The sequence below is a fragment of the Emys orbicularis genome, chromosome 2, assembly GCF_028017835.1.
Source record: "Emys orbicularis isolate rEmyOrb1 chromosome 2, rEmyOrb1.hap1, whole genome shotgun sequence".
NCBI lineage: Eukaryota > Metazoa > Chordata > Testudines > Emydidae > Emys > Emys orbicularis.
This window is the reverse complement of record NC_088684.1, coordinates 300,290,236-300,317,059: the sequence shown is the minus strand read 5'-3', so window position 1 is coordinate 300,317,059 and position 26,824 is coordinate 300,290,236. Positions and strand designations below refer to the sequence as shown.

The 26,824-nt window shown below is 47.4% G+C and overlaps 1 protein-coding gene across 3 annotated transcripts in view; it reads right to left on the bottom strand.

The window, feature by feature from the left end:
- The window catches only part of SMARCD3 (SWI/SNF related, matrix associated, actin dependent regulator of chromatin, subfamily d, member 3), a 157,537-nt gene extending 131,172 nt beyond the window's left edge, over window positions 1-26,365 (bottom strand). Inside the window, exons 1-5 of one of the 3 annotated variants that reach the window (XM_065398733.1) lie at window positions 26,288-26,365; window positions 9,438-9,614; window positions 8,886-8,906; window positions 8,547-8,557; window positions 5,462-5,504 (exon numbers count right to left, since the gene is read on the bottom strand). In XM_065398733.1, coding sequence (XP_065254805.1) covers window positions 5,462-5,504; window positions 8,547-8,557; window positions 8,886-8,906; window positions 9,438-9,614; window positions 26,288-26,365 — 330 coding nt within the window. Of the gene's footprint in view, window positions 1-5,461; window positions 5,505-8,546; window positions 8,558-8,885; window positions 8,907-9,396; window positions 9,615-26,287 lie in introns of those variants that run through there. The other 2 variants (XM_065398732.1, XM_065398734.1) reach the window with 2 other exon arrangements.
- Between the last annotated feature and the right edge of the window lie 459 nt (window positions 26,366-26,824).

The window sequence follows — 26,824 nt, the reverse complement described above, 5'->3', positions numbered from 1 at the left end:
CTGATCCCTGTCTCTAAGGGAAGCAGCCTGTCAAATGCAGCGCAGGCCCCAGTGTCTGTCCCAGCTGGGAGTGGTCAGCCGGCTGCTGAGGGCTTCCCGAGACCCCTCCTTCCTATGCCTAGGGGAAGGGTGGGGAGGAGCCCAGCAAATACCGAGGGCGCAGGGACTCCCCCGGCCAGCAGGGGATCCTCCCGGCCACGCGCGCCATCCGTGAAGCGGAATGGGCTGGAATGGAAAATAGAGCTAAAACTAAGAGAGCTGGAGGATCGTGAACACCAGAGGCAGCATGAACGGAAGGAGAAAGAGAAACTGAGGCAGCATGAACGGAAGAAGAATGAAAGACAAAGGCAGCATGAAAAGAAAGAAAGGCTGAGGCATCATGAACTGAAACTGGCGAGGCTGAAGGGCCGCGAGCCCCCGGCTGCGGTGAGTGAGGGGGGACCCAGGACTGCACGAAGCTTTAATAAGTGCATCATGGCCCCACGCAAGGAGGGGGAGGACATGGATGACTTCCTGGATGCCTTTGAGACGGCCTGCGAGCTGCACCAGGTTCATCCTGCAGACAAACTCCGGGTTCTCACCCCCTTACTGGACCCCAAAGCCTTGGCCTTGTACCGCCAACTGGAAGAGGCGGAAAAAGGGAACTATAAACTATTCGAAAAGGCCCTGCTACGTAAGTTTGGGCTGACTTCTGAAATGTACCGGAAAAGGTTCCGGAGTCAGGATAAAACCCCGGAGATCTCATATCTGCAACTAGCCGTCCGCATGAAAGGATACGCCAGCAAGTGGGCTGCTGGGGCCCAGACAAAGGAGGACCTGGTTAAACTGCTGGTACTGGAGCAACTGTATGAGCGGTGCCCATCCGACCTGAGGCTGTGGTTGGTGGACAAAAAGCCAGAGAACCCGCGACATGCAGGCAGGCTGGCCGATAAGTTTGTAAAGAGCCGGTCAGGGGCTGGCAGGAAAGAGTCCCAAAGGAACAGTCCCACCACAACGCAGAGCGAGAGTCACCATGGGCCATCCCAGCGGGAAAATACGGAGAAACCCCACCAAAGGGGAAGATCCAGCGTCAGGTCCATCCAACCCACTCGAGGGGACCCCTGGGACATGGTCTGCTATCACTGTGACCAAAGAGGTCACATACGGGCCCAGTGCCCCAGGCTCAGGGACAGACTGAGCAGACCAAACCCACAGAGGGTTGACTGGGTAAAGACCCAGCCGGGCGAGAGGCAGCACTCCCAGGGAAGGGGGGCTGGCAGAGTACCACCTGCTAAGGAGGGAGGAGAGCTCCAGGCCTGCTCCTCTGCGGGGCGGGATGCTCCAGACTCAGGGTTTTTGGTTTATACGGTGGGCGCGGGGCGGTCCCTCCGGAAAAAGTACCTCGTTCCACTGGAGGTGGATGGGAGGAAGGTCAATGGATACTGGGATACGGGCGCAGAGGTGACGCTGGCCCGGCCCAAGGTGGTGGCCGCAGATCAGGTGGTGCCCAACACCTACCTGACCCTGACGGGGGTGGGCGGGACACCAGTCAAAGTGCCCGTGGCGAGGGTACACCTGAAGTGGGGGGCCAAGGAGGGCCCCAAGGATGTGGGGGTACACCCGTATTTGCCCACTGAGGTGTTGATGGGGGGGACCTGGAGGACTGGTCAAGCAACCCACCAAGTGCACTGGTTGTGACCCGCAGTCAGAGCCGGCGAGGGGCACTGCGCCCTGGCCTTGGGGAGGGTGCCTTGCCCGAGGCGCAGGACCCTAACCTGGTGGGGAGGGAACGCCCAGGGACACGGCTCAGGGAGGCTGCGGCTTCAGACCCAGCCGGCAAGAGAGAGCAGGTGGCCATCCCTGTCCCAGCTGCTGAGTTCCAGGCCGAGGTGCAGAAAGACCCCTCCCTACGGAAGATAAGGAACCTGGCCGACCTCGGTGCGGTACAGACCATGGGGAGAGGTGGCCGGAAAAGGTTCCTGTGGAAAAAGGGGTTCCTGTACCGAGAATGGGCTCCCCCAGGGAAAATGAAGTCAGGGGGGTTCAGGAGGCAGCTGGTGGTACCCCAGAAGTATCGCCGCCAGCTGCTGTACCGGGCCCATGACAGTCCCCTCTCAGGGCACCAGGGAACCTGGCGTACCCAGCAGAGGCTGCTACGAAGCTTTTACTGGCCTGGGGTCTTTGTTACTGTCCGGCAGTACTGCCGATCCTGTAACCCCTGTCAGAGGGGGAGGAAGGCCCGGAACAAGGGGAAAACGGCTTTAGGACCCTTGCCCAGCATAGAGGAGCCTTTCCAGAGGGTGGCCAAGGTTAAAAGGGGGGCTCTAAACCAAGAGAGCCCGAAGCACAGACCTCCAGACTGAAGCGCTGGGAGAAGACCGCAGCCCAGTTGGAACCCCAGGGGTATTGGGGTGAAAAAAGGGCACGGGCCACATAACCCTTCCCACATGCGAACTGCGAATGCCCTCAAGCACCCCCGACCTAAGGGGGGGCGTAAAACTAAAGGGGCCTGGTGTAATTCTCACCAAGGAATGGGAGGGATGCGGGGGCATCCATGGGAACGGGGGTAGGTTCGAACTTCCCCGGGTCACTGGCTAAAGTGACCCCGCTCAGTTCGGTCTCGAAGGGGGGAGATGTGACGAACTGGGACTGTTCTTACTGTAATCTGTAAGTGCTGACAGGGGAGTGTGGCTAGAATGGTCTCCATTGGGGGATGGGAGAATGACCGAAGGGAAATACCTGAGCCTGTAACATGAGAACCCAGGAGGGGGCTGGGGCGAGGTGACACCTTTGCCTGGGAAACTAAACAAAGGCTAAGGAAGGGGTCGCTAAAGGCAAAGTCTAAAAAGCTAGCTGGTAAGAAGGCTGGAGGCAGGGAGGGCTCTAACCTCTGGAGGGGGCTTGGGGTGCCCAAGAACCCCAAGATGGACCTAACTGAGGGGTATCCTGTTGTCTGTGCCTGCACAACCTGTCTCGAACTGTATTCCCGTCGTCTAAATAAACCTTCTGCTTTACTGGCTGGCTAAAAGTCATGGTAAATCGCAAAAAGCCGGGGGTGCAGGGCCCTGAGTCCCCCCTTACTCCGTAACATAGAGATTTTCCAGTTAATGGAAGAGGTGACATTTATCCTATTCACCACAGCAAGGAGTTATAGGGAGGAGGAGAGAGGACATCTGGGAAAGATAAAATGACACAGTTAGTTTGAGATTACACCCCGTTGGTGCTATCACCAGCCCAACTGCACTGGTGGAAAACCTACTGTAGATGAGACTCTGGCAACTTCCAGGGCTTTTATCACTAGATCAGTGATTTAGCTGACAGTGATTAAAAACAGTGAAAGCCACACTTTGTATACACTAAGGCTCCCTTTGGTGCTACCACCAGTGCAGCTTTTGGGCAAAATTCCCTAGTGTAGAAAAGGCCTTAAACATCACTGAGTTACCAGTAATTGAATAAAGACATGTCTTTTGCTGCCAGTGGAGTCAGTTCCATTTGCAGGAGCTATGCGCTTTTGTTTTGGGAAGGGGCGAAAACTGCAGCCTTTAACAAACATGGGAATAACTTCCATTCTCACCACATAAGGTAGAAGGGTCTCTCTCAAAGATCTTTGTATTTGGCAGTGGTGCAATTGCTTCTAGAATACTGTGTCCAGTTCTGCGGTCCAGGAAGATGTTGATAAATTGGAGTGGTTTCAGAGAAGAGCCATTAGAATGATGAAAGGATTGGAAAATCTGCCTTATAGTGAAAGATTCAAGGAGCTCAATCTGTTTAGTTTATCGAAGAGAAGGTGAAGGGGTGACTTGATCACAGTCTACAAGTACCTACATAGGAAACAGACATTTGATAACGAAAGGCTCTTCAGTTTAGCAGACAAAGGTATAACAAGAGCAAAAGGCTGGAAATTGAAGCTACACAAATTCAGACTAGAAATAAAACAAGTTTTTAACAGTGAGGGTAATTAACCACTGGAACAATTTACTAAGGGGTGTGGTGGATTTTCTCCCACTGGACATTTTTAAATCAAGGTTGGATGTTATTTCTAAAAGATCTGTTGTAGTTCAAATGGGAATTAATTCAGGAAAATTCTATGGCCAGGACTAGATAACTACAATGGTCCCTTCTGGCTTTATGATCTATCAGTCTAAGATGGGTGGGGCCCACAGGGGACCAGTGTGCGAAAGAGACATAAAACTGAAAGAATATAGAGCCTGAATTCCCATTCTGGGAAAGGACAGGCTCCCTGTGGAGCAGAGATACAGCTCTAAAATGAAAAATTTAGGAGAATGTGAGTATCATGAAGTTCCTGGGTTTAATTGCAACCCAATTCCTAAGCAGCAACACCTGGAAACTGGGTATGTTCTAAGGACTAGAAGATTAGACCTGGGTCTTTCAGAGAGGGAGGCTGCAGAGAAAGGGTTCACAGTTGTGGGACAAGACATCTGCATCTCACAGGGGCCAAGAGAGGATTAATGTGTTGGAATGGTTGGGCCCATGTACTTATGGGGGATAAAGGAAGAGCTTGGAAGCTGGGAATAAATGCTAGCAAAGGGAAGGGAGGCTGACTGATGAGTTGTGGAAGGTATCCGAGTGCCTATCAAAGGGGCGTTGGCATCTGGAGTGAGGAATGGCAGTAGAAGAGAGGCTAGTATCAAGTGATTGATATAAAGTTGCTTGTCGTGAAGGCTACAGTTTGTCTTTTGGGACCAGATGGTTGTTGGGGGAGGGGTGAACAGGAGGGTATTGGGAGGACAATCAGGACTGAGGTGATGTGAGGGTTTTGCTCCATGGGAAGGTGGGGCAATTCAGGTCAGGGCACTTGTTATGGGGTTTGCATGCTAGCTTAAAAGTAAGAGGATGCCAGCAGAGAGGAGGAGTTCAAGGGCTTGCAAAAGAAAGTTAGAGAGTTTAAGCAGTGGGGAGGAAGTCAGTCGGATGTAGAGGGCCACACAAAGGCAGCTAATTCTCAGGGACACACGAGTTAATTCTCTGGACAAACTAGACCCTTTTAGCCCTGTTGTTGACACTGATTAAGCCAATTTACTTGCAAGAGAATACGGTTGAAAATGAGGAGCTGAATGAACTGCTGGGCCACTGTAATGTAAGGAGGAGCCCATCTCCTGCAGGCAGGTGTTGAACTCTGAACCTGCTTTTGGCTACCCACAGAAACATTGATTTAAAACCCCTTCGAAATCCAGAGGGCACAAGTGCCTAATTGTGTCCTTTGCAGCCCAGCCCCGTGGCCCTCCCTGCATGCCGCAGTGTCAGCAGGGCTCACCCTTTGCACAAGGAGGACACAGGCCGAGCTCTGCTCCACACTCCCAGCCCCAGCATTGGCCTCACTCTCTAGACTTTCACCCAGCAGGCTACTTACTTTTTAATTAGATATCTTTAAACAAAAAGTGAAAGTATTTGTTAAAATCCATCTGAATAAACAAAGGTGCTGAGCGGACTGTGAAGTGAATAGGAAATGAAAGTGACTCACCCTCTGAGGGAGAATTTTGTCAGCCATCTTCCTCCTCTTGGCACTGTACATTTTTTAAAGAAAAAAACACGTTACCATGGTGACAGATCTAGGAGTAACGAGGCCACCTGCTAAATTATCCTGACATCTCCACATGCTGGTGCACAGCTGTGCATGTATCGGCAAAAGGGTCTCACCCATACCCAGTACTTAGGACCTCCTCTCTCAGCCGCTTCGAGGGGTGGGGGTAACTAAGAAAAAATCAGGGCTTTCTGTCACACATCTTGGGGAAAAAGTCTTCAAGTTCTGTGATCACAGGGTCCTCTATAGTATGGGGCAGCAGTGTGTGTGTGTGTGTGTGTGTGTGTGTGTGTGTGTGTGACAGAGATCTATGCATACATTATGAATGTGAGAGTCTGTGCGAGAGCATATATGTAGGAATGTGTGTAGCCATATGTAGATATGTATACATACACATACATTTGTGTGTATATACATATGTGCATACTTGATAGTGCATATGTCTGTTGATTGACTGTTCAAACAGATATGCTAATGTGTGTCCATGCATGCCCATGGGAGGGGGTGTGTGTGTGAGAGAGAGAGAGACTGTGCACACACAGTATGCATATGTTCACATGTGATTTACACAAGCATGTGTGGATATGTATATCTGTGTGTGTGTATATATCAATATGTGCACATACATATATTATGCATCTACGTTCCAAGCACAGGTATATGTGTGTGTGTGTATATACACACCTCTCTATATCGGGCACCTGTGTGGATGGGTGGGTGGGTGTGTGCATAAGGCAGGCTGATGAAATAGGAATCGGGCAAAGGCAGTGTCCCTGGATTTTGACTTTAAAACTGCACACACTGTTGGTGCCCATCAAGCTGTTTCCTTGCAGCCCCAGCAGTTCAGAGAGAGGAGAAACTTAGCCCCCCTCTGCTCAGGGGAGTGACACCTCCATCCCTGGAGCAGGGGATCAATCAGTCCATCTCTGGGAGGCGAATGAGGACGAAGGAACCCCTCCCCCCCCGCCAGGCCCTAGGGCTGCTCCTGCCCCTCCTCCCCCATTCCCATTTCTCCTGAGAGGCCCCCTTAGTTTCTGTCTCCCCAGGACCAATGTTTTTGCCTTTTTCCAGGGGTGGTACATGCCCTTCCCACACTCACTAGCGATGTGCACCTTCCTCCTGAGTGGGGCCTGGGACACCAGTTTCTCTGCTCTTCTTGGGGCCAGACCCAAGGCACTGTTTGGGGGGGTGGGAATGTAAACTGACCCTCCCTCAGGCCCAGCTCTGGATTTGGCCCAGGGTATTTACACACCCATCCGCTGGCCACATGGGCAGGACGCCCTCTTGGGACAGTGGCCCCTTTAGGAAGTGAGGAATGCTGGAGCCGAAACATTCCATGGCAGTTTATGGGGGAGGGGCTGGGACTCTGACCTGACCTAGGGGGAGAGGGAGAGGGCGGGGGTCAGGGGAGGGGCAAGGGAGGAGCTAGTGCCTCTGGCCTGGCCATGGAGGGAGGGGCTAGTGACTCTCACCAGACCTAGGGAACAGCTGGAGAAGGAAAAACAAACACCCCAGAAATGACAGGAGGTGATGCCACAATAATTGCAGGAGAGATCAGTGACTGGGTGAGCCAGAGCCTAAAGGAAATGGGAGCGTGCACCTGGAGCACCCAGTAAAACTGAAGGAGAGTTACACCACACCCATTCCCCCAGAGTCTGATAGAGACAAGGGAATTTATCCCCTTTCTACCTACACCGAGCCTCCCAGGGCAAGGATATTTACTCCCTCCCCTAAGCCTGCCAGAGATGGGAGGGGAGTTAATGCGGGGAAAGCAGAGGAACTTCTGAGAAGGGGACAGGAGAGGGGAAGAGAACCAGGGTAAAGAATACAATAAACTCCATGGAGAGGAGATATGATCGAGGAAACATAGGGAGCCTTTTGGTGCCTCCTGGAAGGCTTCAGGTGAGCAGGGCTCACTCACTACAACAGGGTTTCAAACTGCAAGAAAATTTGAGGATCAGAAGGTGTTTTCTTCTGCAATGGGGACATGAAACAGACTAATTCCCATGTGACAATCCTTGGGAACTCCACTCACTCTTAATCCACTAACATTCTTGCTTCTGGGGCCCTTCTAGGGTGCATCCCAGATGCATGGACAGACTCAGCACACATTCTTAAAGCTCGCTAGATGCTCCAGTGCAAATAACCTGGACTCACAGGAACTCCCAGTGCACTGAACTGAAAGAAGCAGGTATTACATGCAACCAGAGGTAGTGACACCACTATTACACTGCCTGAGCCTGCAAGTACCCATAATGTTTGCACAACAGATGTGCAGTTTCTGCAGGTGAATGTGCCTCAAGCATTTATCAGCCATAAATCTAGGCTTGAGGGATTGGCTCACACTTTGCAAATTCAGAATCTGATGAGTTCTAACCATTTATGCTTTTTAAATAGCAATTATAACTATTATTTAATTGCCAACAGTGCATTGGGTGTTGTATGAGATTAAAGATGGGCAAATTCTGCCAGAAAAGTACATACACATCAAAAATGCCCCCCTCCAACTCTAGTTAGTTACTTTCTGTAAATTTCATTAGTGAATTTCACCAGTGAATGTTTGTAGACAATGAAAAACTCATGAATACTTATGCAAATGCATTTTACACTAGTGCTCATGGTATAAGTATTCACACCACCAAGCTAAAACCTCTGATTTGCCTGCTCCTGTTTATAAAATATTCAGTTAACCAATCAGGGAGCAGAAGTATTATTATGCAAAATAGGTGACCAATCATACACCACAAACAACAAAAAGTTGAAGACAAAAGTCAAAATACGTAGTTAGCAAACACTCTATAGATTGAATACAACTCGGCCCGATAGCTTGAAACATGCACCAAACATTATAATAACTCCAAATAAGAAAATTAATAGAAATCAAGGTCTGTTCAGAGACAATTCACAAATGAAAAACTATTCAGTGAATTTTGCATTGTCACAGTCCCTGCTCCAAGCAGCATATAACCTATAAATAAGGCTGCGAGTTTGTCAAAGAGGTCACGGAAGTCCTGGATTCCGTGACCTCCGTGACTTCTGCAGCGGCTGGTGGCTCAGGGACAGCTCAGGCAGCCCGAGCCAGACACACCAACTGCTGCTGGGGCAGTCTCGAACCACACAGACACACACCCCCACACCTCCGCAGCAGCAGAGTTTGGGTGTGGGAGGGGGCAAGGGGTTGGGGCATAGGATGGGATGAAGCGGGCTCTGGGCGGCACTTACCTGGGGGGCTCCCCAGAAGCAGCAACATCCCCCTCGCTCAGCTGCTAGGCGGAGGCATGGCCAGGCAGCTCTGTGTGCCTGCCTCCGCCCAGAGCGCTGGCTTCGCAGCTCCCATTGACCGGGAACCACGGCCAATGGGAACTGCGGGGGCGGTGCCTGCAGGCTGAGGCAGCCCGCAGAGCTGCCTGGCCATGCCTCTGCCTAGCAGCTGAATGGGGGGGGATGTCACCACTTCTGGGGAGCCCTCATGTAAGTGCCGCCCAGAGCCTGCCTCACCCTTGTCCCGTGCCCCACCCTCCACCCCCTCCCTCACCCAAACTCTGCTGCTGCTGTGGAGGGGGAGGTGCGGAGCCAGGTAGGGAGTCTACCGGCCCCACCAATCCCCCTGCCCCCCAGCACCACTGGGGGTCCCAGGCTGCGCGCTGCCACCCATGCCTCCCAAGTTTTAGTCACAGGTATTTTTAGTAAAAGTCATGGACAGGTCACAGGCCGTGAATTTTTGTTTACTGCCCGTGACCTGTCCCTGACTTTTACTAAAAATACCCGTGACTAAAACCTAGCCTTTCCTATAAATCCATTGATTTGTTGCCTACATGTTTAAGATTGTCACACAATTGCAAAGGAGGCTGGTTCTTCTCTTTCAGTGCACTCACCTCCGGGTTCGGGTCTGAGTTGCTTGCTGCTGCTGTTGCACTTGCTGTTGCGCCTGCTGTTGTTGTACCTGCTGAGGTGCTGTGCGTTTTCGTGTGGGTTCCATCACTGTTTGGGGCATTCCAGGGCGCACTGAGGGGCTTCCAACATATGGTGAGCCTGGGGGACCCATTGGAGCCCCCTGATGGGGCATTCGAGCACCTGATGGCATCCCAGGGCGCTAGGGAGGAAGCAAAACAGAAATAAATGTCTGTTTGGTCACAGTTACTGCAGCAGCAAAGGGGTTGGAATGAAGGCAGCAACTAGCTCCAAGGTAGAGACCAGCAAGTTTCCAAGCTTTGACCATTCTAATAAGCACCAGCGCAACAGGACAAAGTGATGGAGTCAGGCCTGGCACTTTCTGGTCATTAGAGAGAGGAACCTGATAAGAGTAGGCTGGAGGGTAGTAAGGAAAAAGGTTGGGGTCAGCAAGACGTTGAGCGGGTGGGTGATAGATCCAGGCCAAATTACTGCAGCATTCTCTCTTGGGCTGACCATGAAGGTCATGTAGAAGCTACATCTGGGCCAACATGCTGTGGTCTACATGCTAATCAAGACTGATGATGACACCATATCACACCAGTGATCCTCACTTTATGCTGATTGGGCTACTGTGATCAACAGGGACATTATAGCTGCAGTCAAAGGTGAAACTTTAAAGCCTTGGGGCAGAGAGGTCTCCATCAAGGCTTCCACTTCAGGACACACGATCACCGGGGATCAGAATAAGCCTATAAAGTGAGAAGATGTGGCTACAGAAAAGAGTCATCTCTTTGATCAGGCATTCCCCAATAACAGGGGAACCTGAGAGCTTGATAACATTTCCTTAAGAATGCTAAAATCTCCTGACATCTCCATTGACTTCAGTGGCTTTGGATCAGACCATGAGATCAGTGCCGTACGAGACACAGCATAAAGTCAGTCCTAGCCCTAAAGAGCTTATAGCCCTCCAGGGAATCAACCACCAAGATGAATCTCATTTTAAAAATGCAAGCCCAACTCTTGGACACATCAAACTGTTACCCTTATTTGTTATGATTTCAATGGCATGATCACTCTTGACAGAGCATGGTGTATGCACCAATGAGTTCTTTGATGGCTGCTGAGTCCGATGCGCAAGTGATGTATAGATCAGCTAACAAAGCACCTGCTCCAGCCGCAAGTAGTGGGCAAGTGTTTAACCTAACAGTCCAGGTGAACACCAGCAAAGCCAGCATCTTAGTCCACACCTCCAGACTAGCTAGCCAGCATACTATACTACCCAGAAGACCAGCTCAGAAGACAGAGTCGGCATGGCTAGCAGGGCTGGCTCTTGGTTTTTTGCCACCCCAAGCAAAAAAAAAACAGCTGGAGTGCCGCTGCCAAAGCAAAGGTGCCGCCCCTTGAGAAGTGCCGCCCCAAGCACATGCTTGGGACGCTGGTGCCTAGAGCCGGCCCTGATGGCTAGTGAGTGCAGATAATAGGGCTGGTATGGGAGACTGACTGTGGGAGCTGCAACTGGGTAAAGGAGAGGGAGGGGGCAGTAAACCTTTGTATAGAGCTGAGAACTTCTTCACCTGTCCCAGCTTATACCATTGGCTGAGCTGCAAACACTGTTATGACAACACTTTGGAAACTATGTCTCTCTCCTCCACCACACTCCCAACCCCCCAAACCCAGCAGTCAGCAAAAGGAAATGGCTTAAAAATACTTCACACTAAATCTTGTATTCAGAATCTCCTGTTGCCTGTCAATCCACAAACTGTGGCTGCCTTCCAGCAAGGAGAAACCGAACTGTGAGCCCTTCTGTTGCCTGTCAATCACCCCAGCTCTGCTGCCCCATGTCCATCCCCTTGGAAACTGCCTGGCCAGGAGAGACAAGATTGTGGGCCCAGCTATCTGCATCTGGAAAGGACAAATTATGGCCAGAACAGCAAAGTTGGGTGGGCCAAGCTAGTTACTGGCCTATATCCTACTTCTCTGAACTTCCTGTTAGCTCCCCTTGTTCTTGTTGGGCATTAAAACAGTGGGGGTACCAAACAAATAGTGCCCGGGACAGAGGAAAAGCAGCTCCACCAAGAAAAATGGTTAGTTCCATCCTGGCTGACATTTTCCATTTAAATTCTTATGCCCCCCCCCCAACCTTGTCCACCCCCTGCTTTGCCTAATTACTTTCCTTCTCCCACCCCCACCTCTGCACCTTCTTCTATGCTGGCCTTAGATGTGGAACAAACTCCTAATCCCAGTACATGAGGCCCCACCCTTCTCCCCATTGCAATACCTTCAAAAGCCCCACAAACCACCTAGGTAAAATGCCTTTTCAACCCAATATTATCAGAGAGGAGAGGACAACAAGGAGGCAACACCTCATCTAACATCCTCCTCAGGGTGCCCTAGTGCATCTGGTCTTCTCTGTGCTCCTGGGGGGAAGGCCTGTCCGTACTGTGTCTTGTGCAGAGCTGAGCACATTGTCAGTGCCGTAGGCCCCTCCAGACAGGTGGCAGCAGCAGCGTGCTCCACACTGCCATGAGGTGCTGCCTCTCTCCTTCATCCTTTCCAGTCTCACCTTTCTTCCGTTTTACAGCTTGTCCTGTCCTTTGTTTCTCACTCTCCTCCCTTCCAATTCAATCCTCTCACCTCCTCAGTCTCTCTCCTCCTCCTCCCCCCCTTTTCTCAAGCAGTTTCCTCCTGTCACACAGTACAGATGAAGAACGGCACAAGACTGCGCGTCTCCTGGTTTTAATATGACTGTGCTTCTCTTTGCATTCTTACCGCAGACATAAGAGTCCTGTTACAAGAACTTCAACAACAGAGTACCTAAAAGGCTGAAATGACAAAATGAGACTCAGGCTGAATCTGTGCAGCTGCAGAAAACTAATCTGAAATGTGGACAGGCAATGGGAGAAAGAAATGAGGAGAGCAGCAATGCCTGAAATAGTCCAGCAAGTTAGATGGCAGTTTACAATGCAATATGGCTGTAAAAAAGCTAGTTCAGTTTTGGGCTGCATATGAAGAGCCCAAGGTTGAGTACTGTATTCCAAGTGGAGTCCTCCTGGAGCCCAATAGAGAGGTACCATGCCTCCCTGCCCCAGGGGACTGCACCTGGAATGCAGCCCTCAACCCTGGGCTCTTCAATAATGTAAAGAGCTTGACAAATGAGAAGTTTTAAAAAGAACAAAAATGACCAAGTGTCTAGAGCAGGGGTAGGCAACCTATGGCACGCGTGCCGAAGGCGGCACGTGAGCTGATTTTCAGTGGCACTCTCACTACCCGGGTCCTAGCCACCGGTTCGGGGGGCTCTGCATTTTAATTTAATTTTAAATTAAATTTATTAAACATTTTAAAAACCTTATTTACTTTACATACAACAATAGTTTAGTTATATATTATAGACTTATAGAAAGAGATCTTCTAAAAACGTTAAAATGTATTACTGGCACGTGAAACCTTAAATTAGAGTGAATAAATGAAGACTCGGCACACCACTTCTGAAAGGTTGCCGACCCCTGGTCTAGAGAGTGTAAAAGAGCACAATACAGCTTGACTGGGCAACAGCATCCAAGGTGCTGGCAGGACATGATGGCAGCTACTAGTAGCTGACAGGTGTGAACAACCACTAGGGTGATATGTAGTGGTATCACTCGGAGTAATAGGATGAAATTAAGGGTACATCTTCACTACCCGCCGGATCGGCGGGTAGTAATCGATCTATCGGGGACAGATTTATCGCGTCTCGTCTAGACGCGATAAATCGATCCCCGAACGCACTCCCCATCGACTCCGGAACTCCACCAGAGCGAGAGGCGGAAGCGGAGTCGATGGGGGTGCCGTGGCCGTTGATCCCGCGCTGCGAGGACACGAGATAAGTCGATCTAAGATACGTCGACTTCAGCTATGCTATTCTCGTAGCTGAAGTTGCGTATCTTAGATCAATTCCCCTCCCCCCCCCCCCCCAGTGTAGACCAGCCCTTAGACTGTATATTAGGGAACCCTGCCTTTTGGTAAGATATATCTGTAGTGCAATAGTCTCCCAAGGAAGTGGTGAAAGCCCAATTGACAGCAACATTTAAAATTGAACTGGAACAAGTATAGGAAAAATGGCTGTAAATAATCATTTACAGCCTCTCCTCTCCTTCCAGGACGACTATAAATGTGAACTAATAGACTTTGCCTTCTCTAATGTCTATGACAGAGTTACCAAGTAGAAAATTCAGTGTTTCAATTCCTACTCCTTAGAATATCTCACTTCACTCATTTCCAGCAAGCATTCTAGTACTCCAGTTCCCTGCACTATCCCGTGCCCTATAATCAGGGACCAAGTATTCCAGGATTCCACAGCTGTGGCATTTGCTGCAGACTCCACCCATCGCTGCATATTGGGCAGCACAAGCTAAAATCTTTCATGCACAAACACTGTTTCTAGGATTGTAAGCCGATACCTAGACCATAAGCTTTTTGAGGCAGTGATCATCTTTTTGTGATATGAGGGTGTACAGTGCCTAACACAATGGGACCCCAAATTTTTAATGGGGGCTTCTAGGGGATACAACCATTCAAATACATAAATAATAGCTCTTATAGTTACAAACAAAATCAGTACAACAAAACGGCGATCAATTAACATACTGCCAGTCTGCCAACTAAGGAAGACATCAGACATAAAAGCTCCATGCACCTCATCGTGGCTTAATTACAAAAAATAATGATGTCAGTTTAAACTGCAATGTTGTTGAACTACTGCTTTGCTGAGGATTACAACAGAACTATCCACATAGCCCATGTCCCCATAATTGGAGGGCCCAACGCCAACTCTACTTCTCAATTTCATTCATAGATTCATACAATTTACGGCCAGAAAGGACCAACAAATCATCTAGTCTGACCTCCTATATGTCACAGGCCATTAAATTTCACCCAGTTACCGCTTTATTAATACCAGTAACTTGGGTTTGACTAAATCATATCTTCAGAGAGACTTTCAGTCTGTACTTTAAGCCATCAAAAGATGGAGATCTACCACCTTCCTTGGTAGTGTGTTCCAATGGTTAATCACCCTCACTGTGAAAAATGTGTATCGTATTTCTAATTTGAATTTGTCTGGCTTCAGCTTCCAGCCTTGGGTCCTGTTGTGCCTTTTTCTGATAGATTACAGAGTCTTTTAGTGCTCAGTCTTCTCACCCCATAAAGGTACTTATACTCTGTAATCAAGTCACCTCTCAATCTTCTTTTTGATAAACTAAACAGATTGAGTGCCTTAAGTCTCTCACTGAAAGACATTTTCTCCAGCCCACAAATAATTTGTGTCTCTCTTTTCTGCACCCCCTCCAATTTTTCAACACCCTTTTTTCATAAATTCATAGATTCCAAGGCCAGACGGGGTAGTCAATTATTTTTTGTCAAGGTCCAAATTTCTTGGTCAAAGTATAGTCAAGGTCCAGACTTCAGAGAAAATAGTAAAAAATAACAATAAGTAAATAAAAAGTTTTCGGGGTCCAGTCAAAAGCATCTGGCGGTCCAGACTTGGCCCACAGTCCAACTATTGACTACCCCAATCTAGTCTGACCTCCTGAATAACACAGGCCAAAGAACTTACCCAAAATAATTCCAGTTTGAACTACAGCATGTCTTTCAGAGAAACACACAGTCTTTATCAGCACTGATTTTATATTTACTTCCAGATCATTGATGAAAATGTTGAACAGCATCAGAACAGTAATGATTCCTGCAGAACCCCACTAGAAACACCCCCATTTGAAGACAATTCCTTATTCATGATTACTTTTTGAGAGCGATCTGTTAGCCAGGTCTTTCTAGTTAATGTGTGTTTTATTAATTTTGTATCATGCAAATTTTTTAATCAGAATGGCTTGAGGTACTAAGTTAAACATCTTACAGAAGTCAAGTATATGTCATCTCCACACTTAACTTTATCAGACAAATTTATAATCTCAACACAAAATGAAACTGGGTTTTTTTACAAGACTTATTTTCCATAAAATCAAGTTGATTGGCATTAATTTTGTTCCCATCCTTCAGTTCTTTACTGATTGAATAGTGTATCTGCTTTTCCATTATTTTCGCCATGATCCTACTTGCCCTTTTTAAATATTGGCAGAACACCGGTTTCAGAGTGGTAGCCGGGTTAGTCTGTATCAGCAAAAACAACGAGGAGTCCTTGTGGTACCTTAGAGACTAACAAATTTATTTAGGCATAAGCTTTCGTGGGCTAAAACCCACTTCATCAGATGCATGCATCAGAACACCAGCACTTTTTCAGGCTTCTGGAATTTCCCCAGTATTCCAAGATTTATTAAGAACTAATAGCAGCAGGCCAGAAGTCTCCTCAGCCAGCTCTTTTATGACTCTTGAGTGCAAGTTTGATTATTTAACAATGTTTATTCCTAGCAGATGTTGTTTAACATCCTCATCAGTTACTGATGGACTGGAAAGTACTTCATTTTCCTTATATGACAGAAGTACATCATTCTGTTTCTTTCCAAATGCAGAATATTTTTGAACACTTCTGCCTTTTCTGCATCATTATTTACAAATTTACCCTCTCCATCTACTAATGGGTATATACAGTTGCTTGGATTTCTTTTGTTCCTAATACATTTTAAAAAACTCCTTCTTATTGTCCTTAACCCTGCCAGCAAGGGATATTTCCCTGATGCCCTCATCTTCATCAATTTTCTATACTTGATAACTTCTGGCGATTGTTATCTATTTCCCCCTTGTTTCCATTTGTAATCTACATTTTTTAAATTTCTAATTACTGCCTTCAATTCCCCATTGAACCAGAATGGGCTTTTAGACGAAGTTGTTCTCTTTCTTTCTTGTGGAATCATGGGGTTTTGGCCATCTACTAATCTCTTCTTAAAGAACTCCCAATTTTCATTCACGTTTTTCTGCCTAAATTTTTTCTCCCAATCATAGAATCATAGAAGATTAGAGTTGGAAGAGACCTCAGGAGGTCATCTAGTCCAACCCCCTGATCAAAGCAGGACCAACCCCAACTAAATCATCCGGGCCTTAAAAACCTCTAAGGATGGAGATTCCACCACTTCCCTAGGGAACCCATTCCAGTGCTTCACCATCCTTCTAGTGAAATAGTTTTTCCTAATATCCAACCTAGACCTCCCCCACTGCAACTTGAGACCATTGCTCCTTGTTCTGTCATCTGCCACCACTGAGAACAGCCGAGCTCCATCCTCTTTGGAACCCCGCTTCAGGTAGTTGAAGGCTGCTATCAAATCCCCCTTCACTCTTCTCTTCTGCAGACTAAATAAGCCCAGTTCCCTCAGCTTCTCCTCATAAGTCATGTGCCCCAGCCCCCTAATCATTTTCGTTGCCCTCCGCTGGACTCTCTCCAATTTGTCCACATCCTTTCCGTAGTGGGGGCCCCAAAACTGGACACAGTACTCCAGATATGGCCTCACCAGTGCCGAATAGAGGGGAATAATCACTTCCCTCGATCTGCTGGCAATGCTCCTACTAATGCAGACCAATATGCTGTTAGCCTTCTTGGCAACAAGGGCACACTGTTGACTCATATCCAGCTTCTCGTCCACTGTAATCCTCAGATCCTTTTCTGCAGAACTACTGCTTAGCCAGTTGATCCCCAGCCTGTAGCAGTGCATGGGATTCTTCTGTCCTAAGTGCAGGACTCTGCACTTAACCTTGTTGAACCTCGTCAGCAGATGAGGTCCTTTTGGCCCAATCCTCAAATTTGTCTAGGTCACTCTGGACCCTATCCCTACCCTCCAGCATATCTACCCTTCCCCCCCAGCTTAGTGTCATCCGCGAACTTGCTGAGGGTGCAATCCATACCATCATCCAGATCATTAATGAAGATGTTGAACAAAACTGGCCTCAGGACCAACCCCTGGGGCACTCTGCTTGATACTGGCTGCCAACTAGACATCGAGCCGTTGATCACTACCCGTTGAGTCCAATGATCTAGCCAGCTTTCTATCCACCTTATAGTCCATTCATCCAATCCATACTTTTTTAACTTGCTGGCAAGAATACTGTAGGAGACCGTATCAAAAGCTTTGCTAAAATCAAGGTATATCATGTCCACTGCTTTCCCCGTATCCACAGAGCCAGTTATCTCATCATAGAAGGCAATCGGCTTGGTCAGGCGTGACTTGCCCTTGGTGAATCCATGTTGACTGTTCCTGATCACCTTCCTCTCCTCAAATCAGTTTTGCTCAAAATTTTTCTCAATTTGTCTAGCACATACTCTGAGTTTGTTTGTCTAATAACCCAGCACATGAACTGCCATAAAGAGCAAAGCAGTGATCCATCATCTCCAATATCCTGTCTCTGAGAATTGCCGAAACCTGATGTTTCAGGGAAGGTGCAAGAAGCCCTGCATTAGAGATATGGAATAACTTATCCAAATGGGAAGTATCTTCGTAGCCTCTGTGAGTCTCAGGTTGGCCTATGTTCCGAAGCAAAATGTATATCCCTTTTAAAAAAAAAATACCCATTTGAATGTAATTTTATATTCTCATTAACTGTGTAAATGTCTAATCCTTTTTAACCTATTATGCTCTTGGGCTCAATGACATACTGTGGCAGTGAGTTCCACAGGCTAGTTACATGCTGGGAAAAATCATTTACTTTTATCAGTTTTAAACTTGTTATCTTTCAGTTTTGTAGAATGTACCCTTGTACTTATATTATGAGAAAAGGTAAGAAGCTTGCCTGATTTACTTCTCTATACCATTTGTTATCGTTCAGGGGACTGGACTAGATGACCTACTGAGGACCCTTTCAGTCATACACTTCTATGATTTTATATCACTGTCTTGTCCCCTCTATTTCATTTCCTGCATAAATTAAATAGTCCTCATCTTTTCATTCTCTGTTCACAGAGAAGTTTCTTCAGACTTCTAATTGTTATCACCAATCTCTGAGCCTCCTCTCTTTCTGCTCTAACTTTTTTTGTAGCTAGGATGACCAAAACCAAACACCATATTCCAGGTGAGAGCATGTAATTGATTCAGATTGGAATATTTTCTATATTATTCTCCATACCATGTCTTACACATGCTAATATTTTGCTATCTTTCTTGGCTGCTGCTGCATATTAGACAGGCCACTGTGACGTCCAGGCCTTTTTCCTGAATGGTTCCCTCAGTTAATTTAGAACCCAACAATGTATGAAGAGTTATGTGGCAAAATCTGCAGATTAAAAATCAGGGCTTAACTCCTTTTCCAGATAAATATATTAAACGCCACCACTCCTTGTATGGATTCTTCTGGCACCACGCTCCATTGTTAGCCTTTAGCCAAAAGGAACACTGACCACTTATCCCCCTTATCACTTATTTATTTATATTGTGGTAGTGCCTAGAGACTCCAGTCCATTGTGCTAGCTACTGTACAAATGAATGAATGAAAGAAACAAAGAGTCCTTGCCCAGAGCACTCAAAGTCTTATTTTATGACCAGGTAGATAAGCAGACAAATGTGGTGTGGAGGTTGGGTCAAGGGGACAAGGTAGCAGATGGGTATGTTTCATAAATTAGCAGTCTCAGTATCTAGCCAATGCTAGACACTAGGAATGATTAGTATGCATCATGGCAAAAATAAATTTTAAAGAGGGATTTAAAAGAGGAGAAGGTGATGGACTTACAAATTTTAACATGCACAACAGACTGTGCGGGGAAAAGCGCAAAGATACTTATGGGAAAAGCAGGTAATCCGAGCTGGTATCAATAACATTGCAGGAAGAAATTTGATTTGGTAGGGAGGGAGGGGATAAATGAGGGACGGGCTTACACAAGAAGACATCATTTGCATTGATGCTGACAAAAAACTTGACAACAGTTAGGCTGCTGGTGTGTTGTGGCCACTGCCTATCACCAATATTATTTCATTGTTTCCTTGTACTCCCCCGTCTATCTGCATCCATCCTTTGTCCTAGGCTGACATTATAAACTCCTTGGGGCAGGGACCATCCTGTTGTACTGAGTTGTGCAGCACCTAGCACAGTAGGGGGCCTGGCCCATGACTAGGACTCCTCGGCACTACAGTTATGCAAATAACAAATAGTCAGAAGACAGTTGTGTTTGAAAAGGTGGAGAAGGGGGACCAGTGAAGGGACACAAAAAGGAGGGTGAATAGGTCAGAAGCACAGGACAGGAAGATAAACCTCTCAGCAGCATTTTGAATTAACATAATGAGGCCTGGGTTGGCAGTGTCAAGGCCAGAAAGGAAGAGATTACAGGAATCAAAGTGCAATGTGACAGTTGCTTTGACAAAAGCTTTGGCAGGATGTACCAGCAAAAAAAAGCTGGATCTTTGAGAGGCTGTACAAGAAGAAGTGGCTAGATTTAGATACTGCCTGTATACATGGGTTGAAGGAGAGGGTGGGGTCAAAGATGACATGCAGACCACAGAGCTGAGCGAGAGGGAGGACGGTGGTGGTGTCCAGAGACAGAAAAAGGGAGAATGGGGAAAGATTATTATTAGCTCAGTTTTGGCCAAACTGAGCTTAAATAATGGCTGGACACCTTACAAGAAGATGTCAGAAAGATAGCCTGAGAGGCAGGATTGGATAGAGGGAGACAGTTTATCAACAGACAAGTAGATCAGCACAAAGATGGTAATTAAAGCCATGCTTATGCATAAGAGCACCTAGAAATAGTGTGCAGACAGAAGAAAGGACAGGAACAAGGATAAAACCTTGGGAAATGCACACAGAAAAGGGAAGAGGAGGACTCACCAAATAAGACATTGAAGAAGATATGAGGGAGAGAGAACCATAAGAGGAACCACAAGGGGAGGGGATAGCTCAGTGGCTTGAGCATTGGCCTGCTAAACCCAGGGTTGTGAGTTCAATCCTTGAGGGGGCCATTAGAGATCTGGGGCAAAAATCTGTCTGGGGATTAGTCCTGCTTTGAGCAGGGGGTTGGACTAGATGACCTCCTGAGGTCCCTTCCAACCCTGATATTCTATGATTCATTTGAGAGGATCTGGCAATGGAGCGTATTTTCAGAGAAGATCAGGTGAATCGAGAGTCTGACAGTCTTCAGGAAACACTGCAAAGCTTTCCTCTTAAAAAAAGTCTTTCTACTATCGCAAGAATGGTGCCAAGTATCAGAGGGGTAGCCGTGTTAGTCTGTATCCACAAAAACAACTAGAATGTTTTCTACGCCTCTGATACTTGGCACCATGTAAGGCACTGAATTTAGCCATATGAAATGGAAATCCATCAACTTCATGAAAAAACTCGCACAGATACAGACAGATGATATCTTCCTCTCCAAGTACAAACAGCTGGACATCATACCAAATGGACTGAAGGTAGAAAAATCCATTGCAATCTATATACTACACTGACTATGGTGAGAGATTGTGCCACACACTCTCAAAGAAACTGAGGAACCACTTGATCAGCATCCTGTACAGCAAACAGGAGAAGATCAAGAATGAGCTCTCAAAACTGGAGACTCTCATACAAAACCAGCCTCCCACACAAACTACCACGTGGCTGGACTTTACAAAAACGAGACAAGCCATATACAACGCACACTTTACTGCTCTACAGAGGAAAAAGGACAGTAAACTATCTAAACTCCTACATGCCACAGGGGGCTACAACAGTGCTACCCTTTACTCACCCAACAATATTGTTAATCTATCCAACCACACACGTAGCCTGACAGAAGAGTCTGTCCTATCTTGGGGACTCTCTTTCTGCCCCACTACCCCCACCCACATGATACAGTTCTGCGGTGATCTAGAAGCCTATTTTCGCTGTCTAAGACTCAAGGAATATTTTCAACACACCACTGAACAGCACACTAACCCACAGGAACCCTCCTACCAACACTAAGAAGAACTCTGCATGGACTCCTCCTGACGGTCGAAATGACAGACTGGACTTCTACACAGAGTGCTTCCGCAGACGTGCACAGGCTGAAATTGTGAACATACAGCATCACTTACCCCATAACCTCAGCCATACAGAATGCAACACCATCCACAGCCTCAGAAACAACTCTGACATTATAATTAAAGGGGCTGACAAAGGAGGTGCTGCAGTCATCATGAACAGGATGGATTATGAACAGGAGGCTGTCAGGCAACTATCCAACACCACATTCTACAGGCCACTATCCTCTGATCCCACTGAAGAGTACCAAAAGAAACTACATCATCTGCTCAAGAAATTCCCAGCTACAGTACGGGAACAAATCTACACAGATACACCCCCAGAGCCCTGACCAGGGGTATTCTATCTGCTACCCAAGATCCATAAACCTGGAAATCCTGGACGCCCCATCATCTCAGGCATTGGCACTCTTACAGCAGTTTTATCTGGCTATTTGGACTCTCTCCTCAGACCCTACACTACCAGCTCTCTCAGCTATCTTCGAGACACCACCGACTTCCTGAGGAAACTACAATGCATTGGTGATCTTCCTCAAAACACCATCCTGGCCACCCTGGATGTAGAAGCACTTTACACCAATATTCCACATGAGGATGGACTACAAGCTGTCAGGAACAGTATCCCTAATGAGGCCATGGCACACCTGGTGGCTGAGCTTTGTGACTCTGTCCTCACCCACAACCATTTCAGATTTGGGGACAACTTATACTTTCAAGTCAGTGGCACTGCTATGGGTACCCACATGGCCCCACAGTATGCCAACAATTTTATGGCTGACTTAGAACAACGCTTCCTCAGCTCTCGTCCCCTAGCGCCCCTCCTCTACTTGCGCTACATTGATGACATCTTCATCATCTGGACCCATGGGAAGGAGGCTCTTGAAGAACTCCACCTGGATTTCAACAATTTCCCACCCCACCATCAACTTCAGCCTGGACCAGTCCACACAAGAGATCCACTTCCTGGACACTATAGTGCAAATAAGTGATGGTCACATAAACACCACCCTATACCGGAAATCTACTGACCACTATACTTACCTACATGCCTCCAGCTTCCATCCAGGACACATCACACGATCCATTGTCTACAGCCAAGCCCTAAGATACAACTGCATTTGCTCCAATCACTCAGACAGAAACAAACACCTACAAGATCTTTATCAAGCATTCTTAAAACTACAATACCCACCTGGGGAAGTGAGGAAACAGTTTGACAGAGCAAGACGGGTACCCAGAAGTCACCTACTACAGGACAGGCCCAACAAGGAAAATAACAGAACACCACTGGCCATCACGTACAGCCCCCAGCTAAAACCTCTCCAGCGCATCATCAACCATATACAACCTATCCCAGAAAACGATCCCTCACTCTCACTGACCTTGGGAGGCAGGCCAACCCTCGCTTACAGACAGCCCCCCAACCTGAAGCAAATACTCACCAGCAACTACACACCAAACCACAGAAACATTAACCCAGGAACCAATCCCTGTAACAACCACATCAGCCACACCATCAGGGGCTCATTCACCTGCACATTTACTAATGTGATATATGCCATCATGTGCCAGCAATGCCCCTCTGCCATGTACATTGGCCAAACCGGACAATCTCTATGTAAAAGAATAAATGGACACAAATCGGACATCAGGAATGGTAACATACAAAAGCCAGTAGGAGAACAATTCAATCTCCCTGGACATTCAATAACAGATTTAAAAGTAGCCATCCTTAAAAAAAAACTTCAAAAACAGACTTCAAAGAGAAACTGCAGTGCTACAATTCATTTGCAAACTTAACACCATTAATTTGGGCTTGAATAGGGACTGGGAGTGGCTGGCTCATTACAAAAGTTTTCCCTCTCTTGGTATTGACACCTCCTCATCAATTATTGGGAGCGGACCACATCCACCCTGACTGAATTGGCCTTGTCAGCACTGGTTCTCCAGTTGTAAGGTAACTCCCTTCTCTTCATGTGCCAGTATATTTATGCTGGTATCTGTAATTTTCACTCCATGCATCTGAAGAAGGGTTTTTTTTTTACCCACGAAAGCTTATGCCCAAATAAATCTGTTAGTCTTTAATGTGCCACGGGACTCCTCATAGCAAGAATGACATTCAGAGTCTCGATACCCCCACATACCTCAAACATCCCCCCCACTAACAAACCAACCAACCAAAATAAACGAAAACACTACCCCAGCAAGAGCTTTTATCCCAAACAGAGAGGAGAGCCACAGTCTTCAATAAATCTATTTGGGATTTTCTTATTGCCGTTGATTTTTCATGAATGGGACTCACATACTATGGTGATGATCGATCGCTCAGATAGACAGAGATCAAGGCAACAATTGCAAATGGCACGTTCAATTATGTGGGCGGAGGAAGGGAGATGGGACAGTAGTTGAGGAGGCAGGTAGGGTCAAGGGTTACTTTTTATGATAGGGAAGACTAAGCTGTGCTTATGTTGTAAAGGGAAGAAGCCCAGGGAAAGCGAGAGATTCAAGAGAAGGGCAAGGCAGGAGATGAGAGTGGAGGGAGATAAGCAAGCAGGAAGCAATGGGGTCACTGGGGCAGGTGTACAGGTTAGAGGAGAACAGGCAAGAAGCCTCAACTTCATTGATGGAGAGGGGATAAAGGGGTGAATGGGGCAGAGGAGGTCCTGTCAGATCTTGAAACCAGGGAAAAGCTGCACTAAAGCAAGTCACGGTGCAAAAGTGTCTACACCAGGGGCTTGCACAACTATAGCTACACAGTCTTATGGCTGAAATCCCAGTGCAGAGAAGGAAATAATTTCCGTATACCCTTCTTTGACAAACTACATCAAAGGCTCTTTGAAAGTCCTAATAAACAATGGAAACCAGTTCCCTTGTAACCACCATTTTGTCAACACCCTCAAAAATTTCAAACATTGAAGAGACCTGATTCTCCTTTACAGAAGCCAATTTTTCTCTATCACACCATGTCCATGTAGGTGTTTTGCAATAACCATTTCAGCCAAACAGGTATCCCTAATCCTCTGACTGAGAGAAGCTGGGGCTATACAACAGTGGATGGATCACTGGACAATTGCCCTGTTCTGTTCATTCCCTCTGAAGTCTCTGGCACCAGCCACTGTCAGAGACAGGATACTGGGCTAGATGGACCGTTGGTCTGACCGTTCTTATGGCCACAGTGTGGCCGTTCTTATGTTCTTTATCTTCCTAGTACCATAGAAAAGTTAATTAGTCTGGAATTACCAAAAAAACCTTGGAAACTGTAAAAAAAAAAAAAAAAAAAAAAAAAGACACCCCACGTGTCTGTCCGTCCGTCCACCCACCTGCCTTCCACCGGACCATCCTTGCATGCTCATCCACTCCCAGATGCCCACCCATCCACCGTCAAGCCACTCTGCAAGCCTGCCACACGCTACCAAGTCACACCCATGTGCCCATCCACAAACCCATCTGCTGCCAGGCCACTCCTGAGTGACAGACTATGAGCTCACCAAGTTGCCCCCACATGCCAATGCACCTGCCACCAGGCCACCTCATATGCCTGCTTACCCACCCCCAGGCTGCCCCCAGACATCTGCTTCCAGGCCACCCCCAGATGATTCCCTGCCTGCTGCCAGGCTGCTCCCACCTGCCAGGCTGCCCCCGCATGTCCACCCATCCCACGTATTCCCACCCACCTACCACCAGGCCACACCTGCATAACTGCCAACTGCCATACCGCCCCCACATGCCTGCACATCTGAAACCCAGATGCCCCTGCCCACATGCCCGCTCACTACCCCCCACCACCAGGCCACACCTGCACGTCCACCCACACATGCACTGCCAGGCCACTCCACAGGCCAGCCCTATATATCAGGTGTATTCTCACAATATATTCCTTAACTAGTTCTGTAGGACACAAGTACAATGGTCATCATCTCTCAGTTCTCACACAAACAGCATACCACTTCAATGTCCCTAGCCTTGCAGATCTCACTGTATCTAATGTTTGTAAATTACAAGTTACACTCTAAGCAGCCGGGATTGGCATGTCCTGAATTATGAAGACACTTAGGGAAATCTGAAAAGTGAGCGCTTAAGATTCCTGTGATCTTGATATAGAAGCTCTCAGCTGATGTCTTGGAAATGTCATAGCAGGAAGCTCTCAAAAGAGAAAGTACACATGATCATTGAAATTCATTCAGCATTTGTACTCCTAGGACTTTCCAGTACTCTGGTGTTTGCTAAATTTAAAGACTCCTTAAGAAATTCCAATGTCATAAGCTGTGATTGTTCTCAATCACTGGCAGGAGCATCTAAAGAACATGTTCTCCAATGACGGTGGGATAGGGGCTTGCAATTCCCCATAAATGGGGAGCTTGAGTGTCAGGAGGTCTCCAAACACTGTAGTAATCTTATAAAGATTTAATGATTCCTTAAAGCATAGCACTCAGACCACCTAAGATTCCCTAACCAATGAGTGCCTACGGACTGCTAAAGATCTGCAGAGCTAATCTCTTAGAACCCCTCAAAGCCACCTGTTAGGTAGCCAGAAGATACAGGACAGCTAAGTATAAGACAAGTACCAGAGGCAGCACCATTCAAGGCTTCACTGGGCTTTCATCCGAATTAAAAAACAAACAACACACAAAAGTTTGACAACAGAACCAAGTGTCCAATGAGCCCATTAGTGTCAGATCCAGTTCAGAGCCTGCACTGTGATCAGGTTCAAAAGCAAACCATTCACCATTCATGGAGAGTCAAGAGCAGAAATTGCAGCACACATTCCCCCAAACACAACCCTGCATTACCAATGACTCAGTGCATGTTCTGGGGGCTTCACAGATCCCTGTGTTCAAGCTATACGGCATTTTGCCGAAGCCCCCATTAGATATTGTAGGAGCTGCTTTCAGCCCAGCACAGAGCCTCCAGTATCCACTCACTCCTCTATTCAGACCAAGCCAGCTCACTAACTTTCCCGACTCACCACCCCATGGACCAGAAACTCAAAAAGTTTGCTTTTCGTAGCTTTGCGAGCCCCTCCTGTAACTTCATCTGTAGCCATCAGGGTCTGCTCAGCCTCTCTCACTCTCTCTCTTCCTCTTTCTTTCCCTTTTCTGTCTTTTTCTCCAACTCTCCCCTCTGAGTCCTGCTGGGCTCTCACACTTCTAATAGAGCTGAGTGGGGAGGGGGCCCCTTCAGGGCTTTCCTGACGGCCCACTCACGCTAATCCTCAGCTGCTGCATTCCTCAACTGATAAGCCAGAAATAGTTTGTGCTGCCGGGTTCTCTGTGTTTACTCTGCAGGGACAGAAAATCCAGCTTTTTAAACCTCTCTGTCCAAACAACAGAGATAAGCAGGAGGCAAATTGAAAACACGTCTGAGCTTTTTAGTAGCAGTACGGCAACCTCTCCTCCTCAGCATGAGGGGATGGCAAATTCTGAGCAATGGGATGGGGGGGCAGGGCTTCGGCAATGACATGAAACTCACTGCCTCACAGAGAGATTTTTCCAGTTGGAAAATG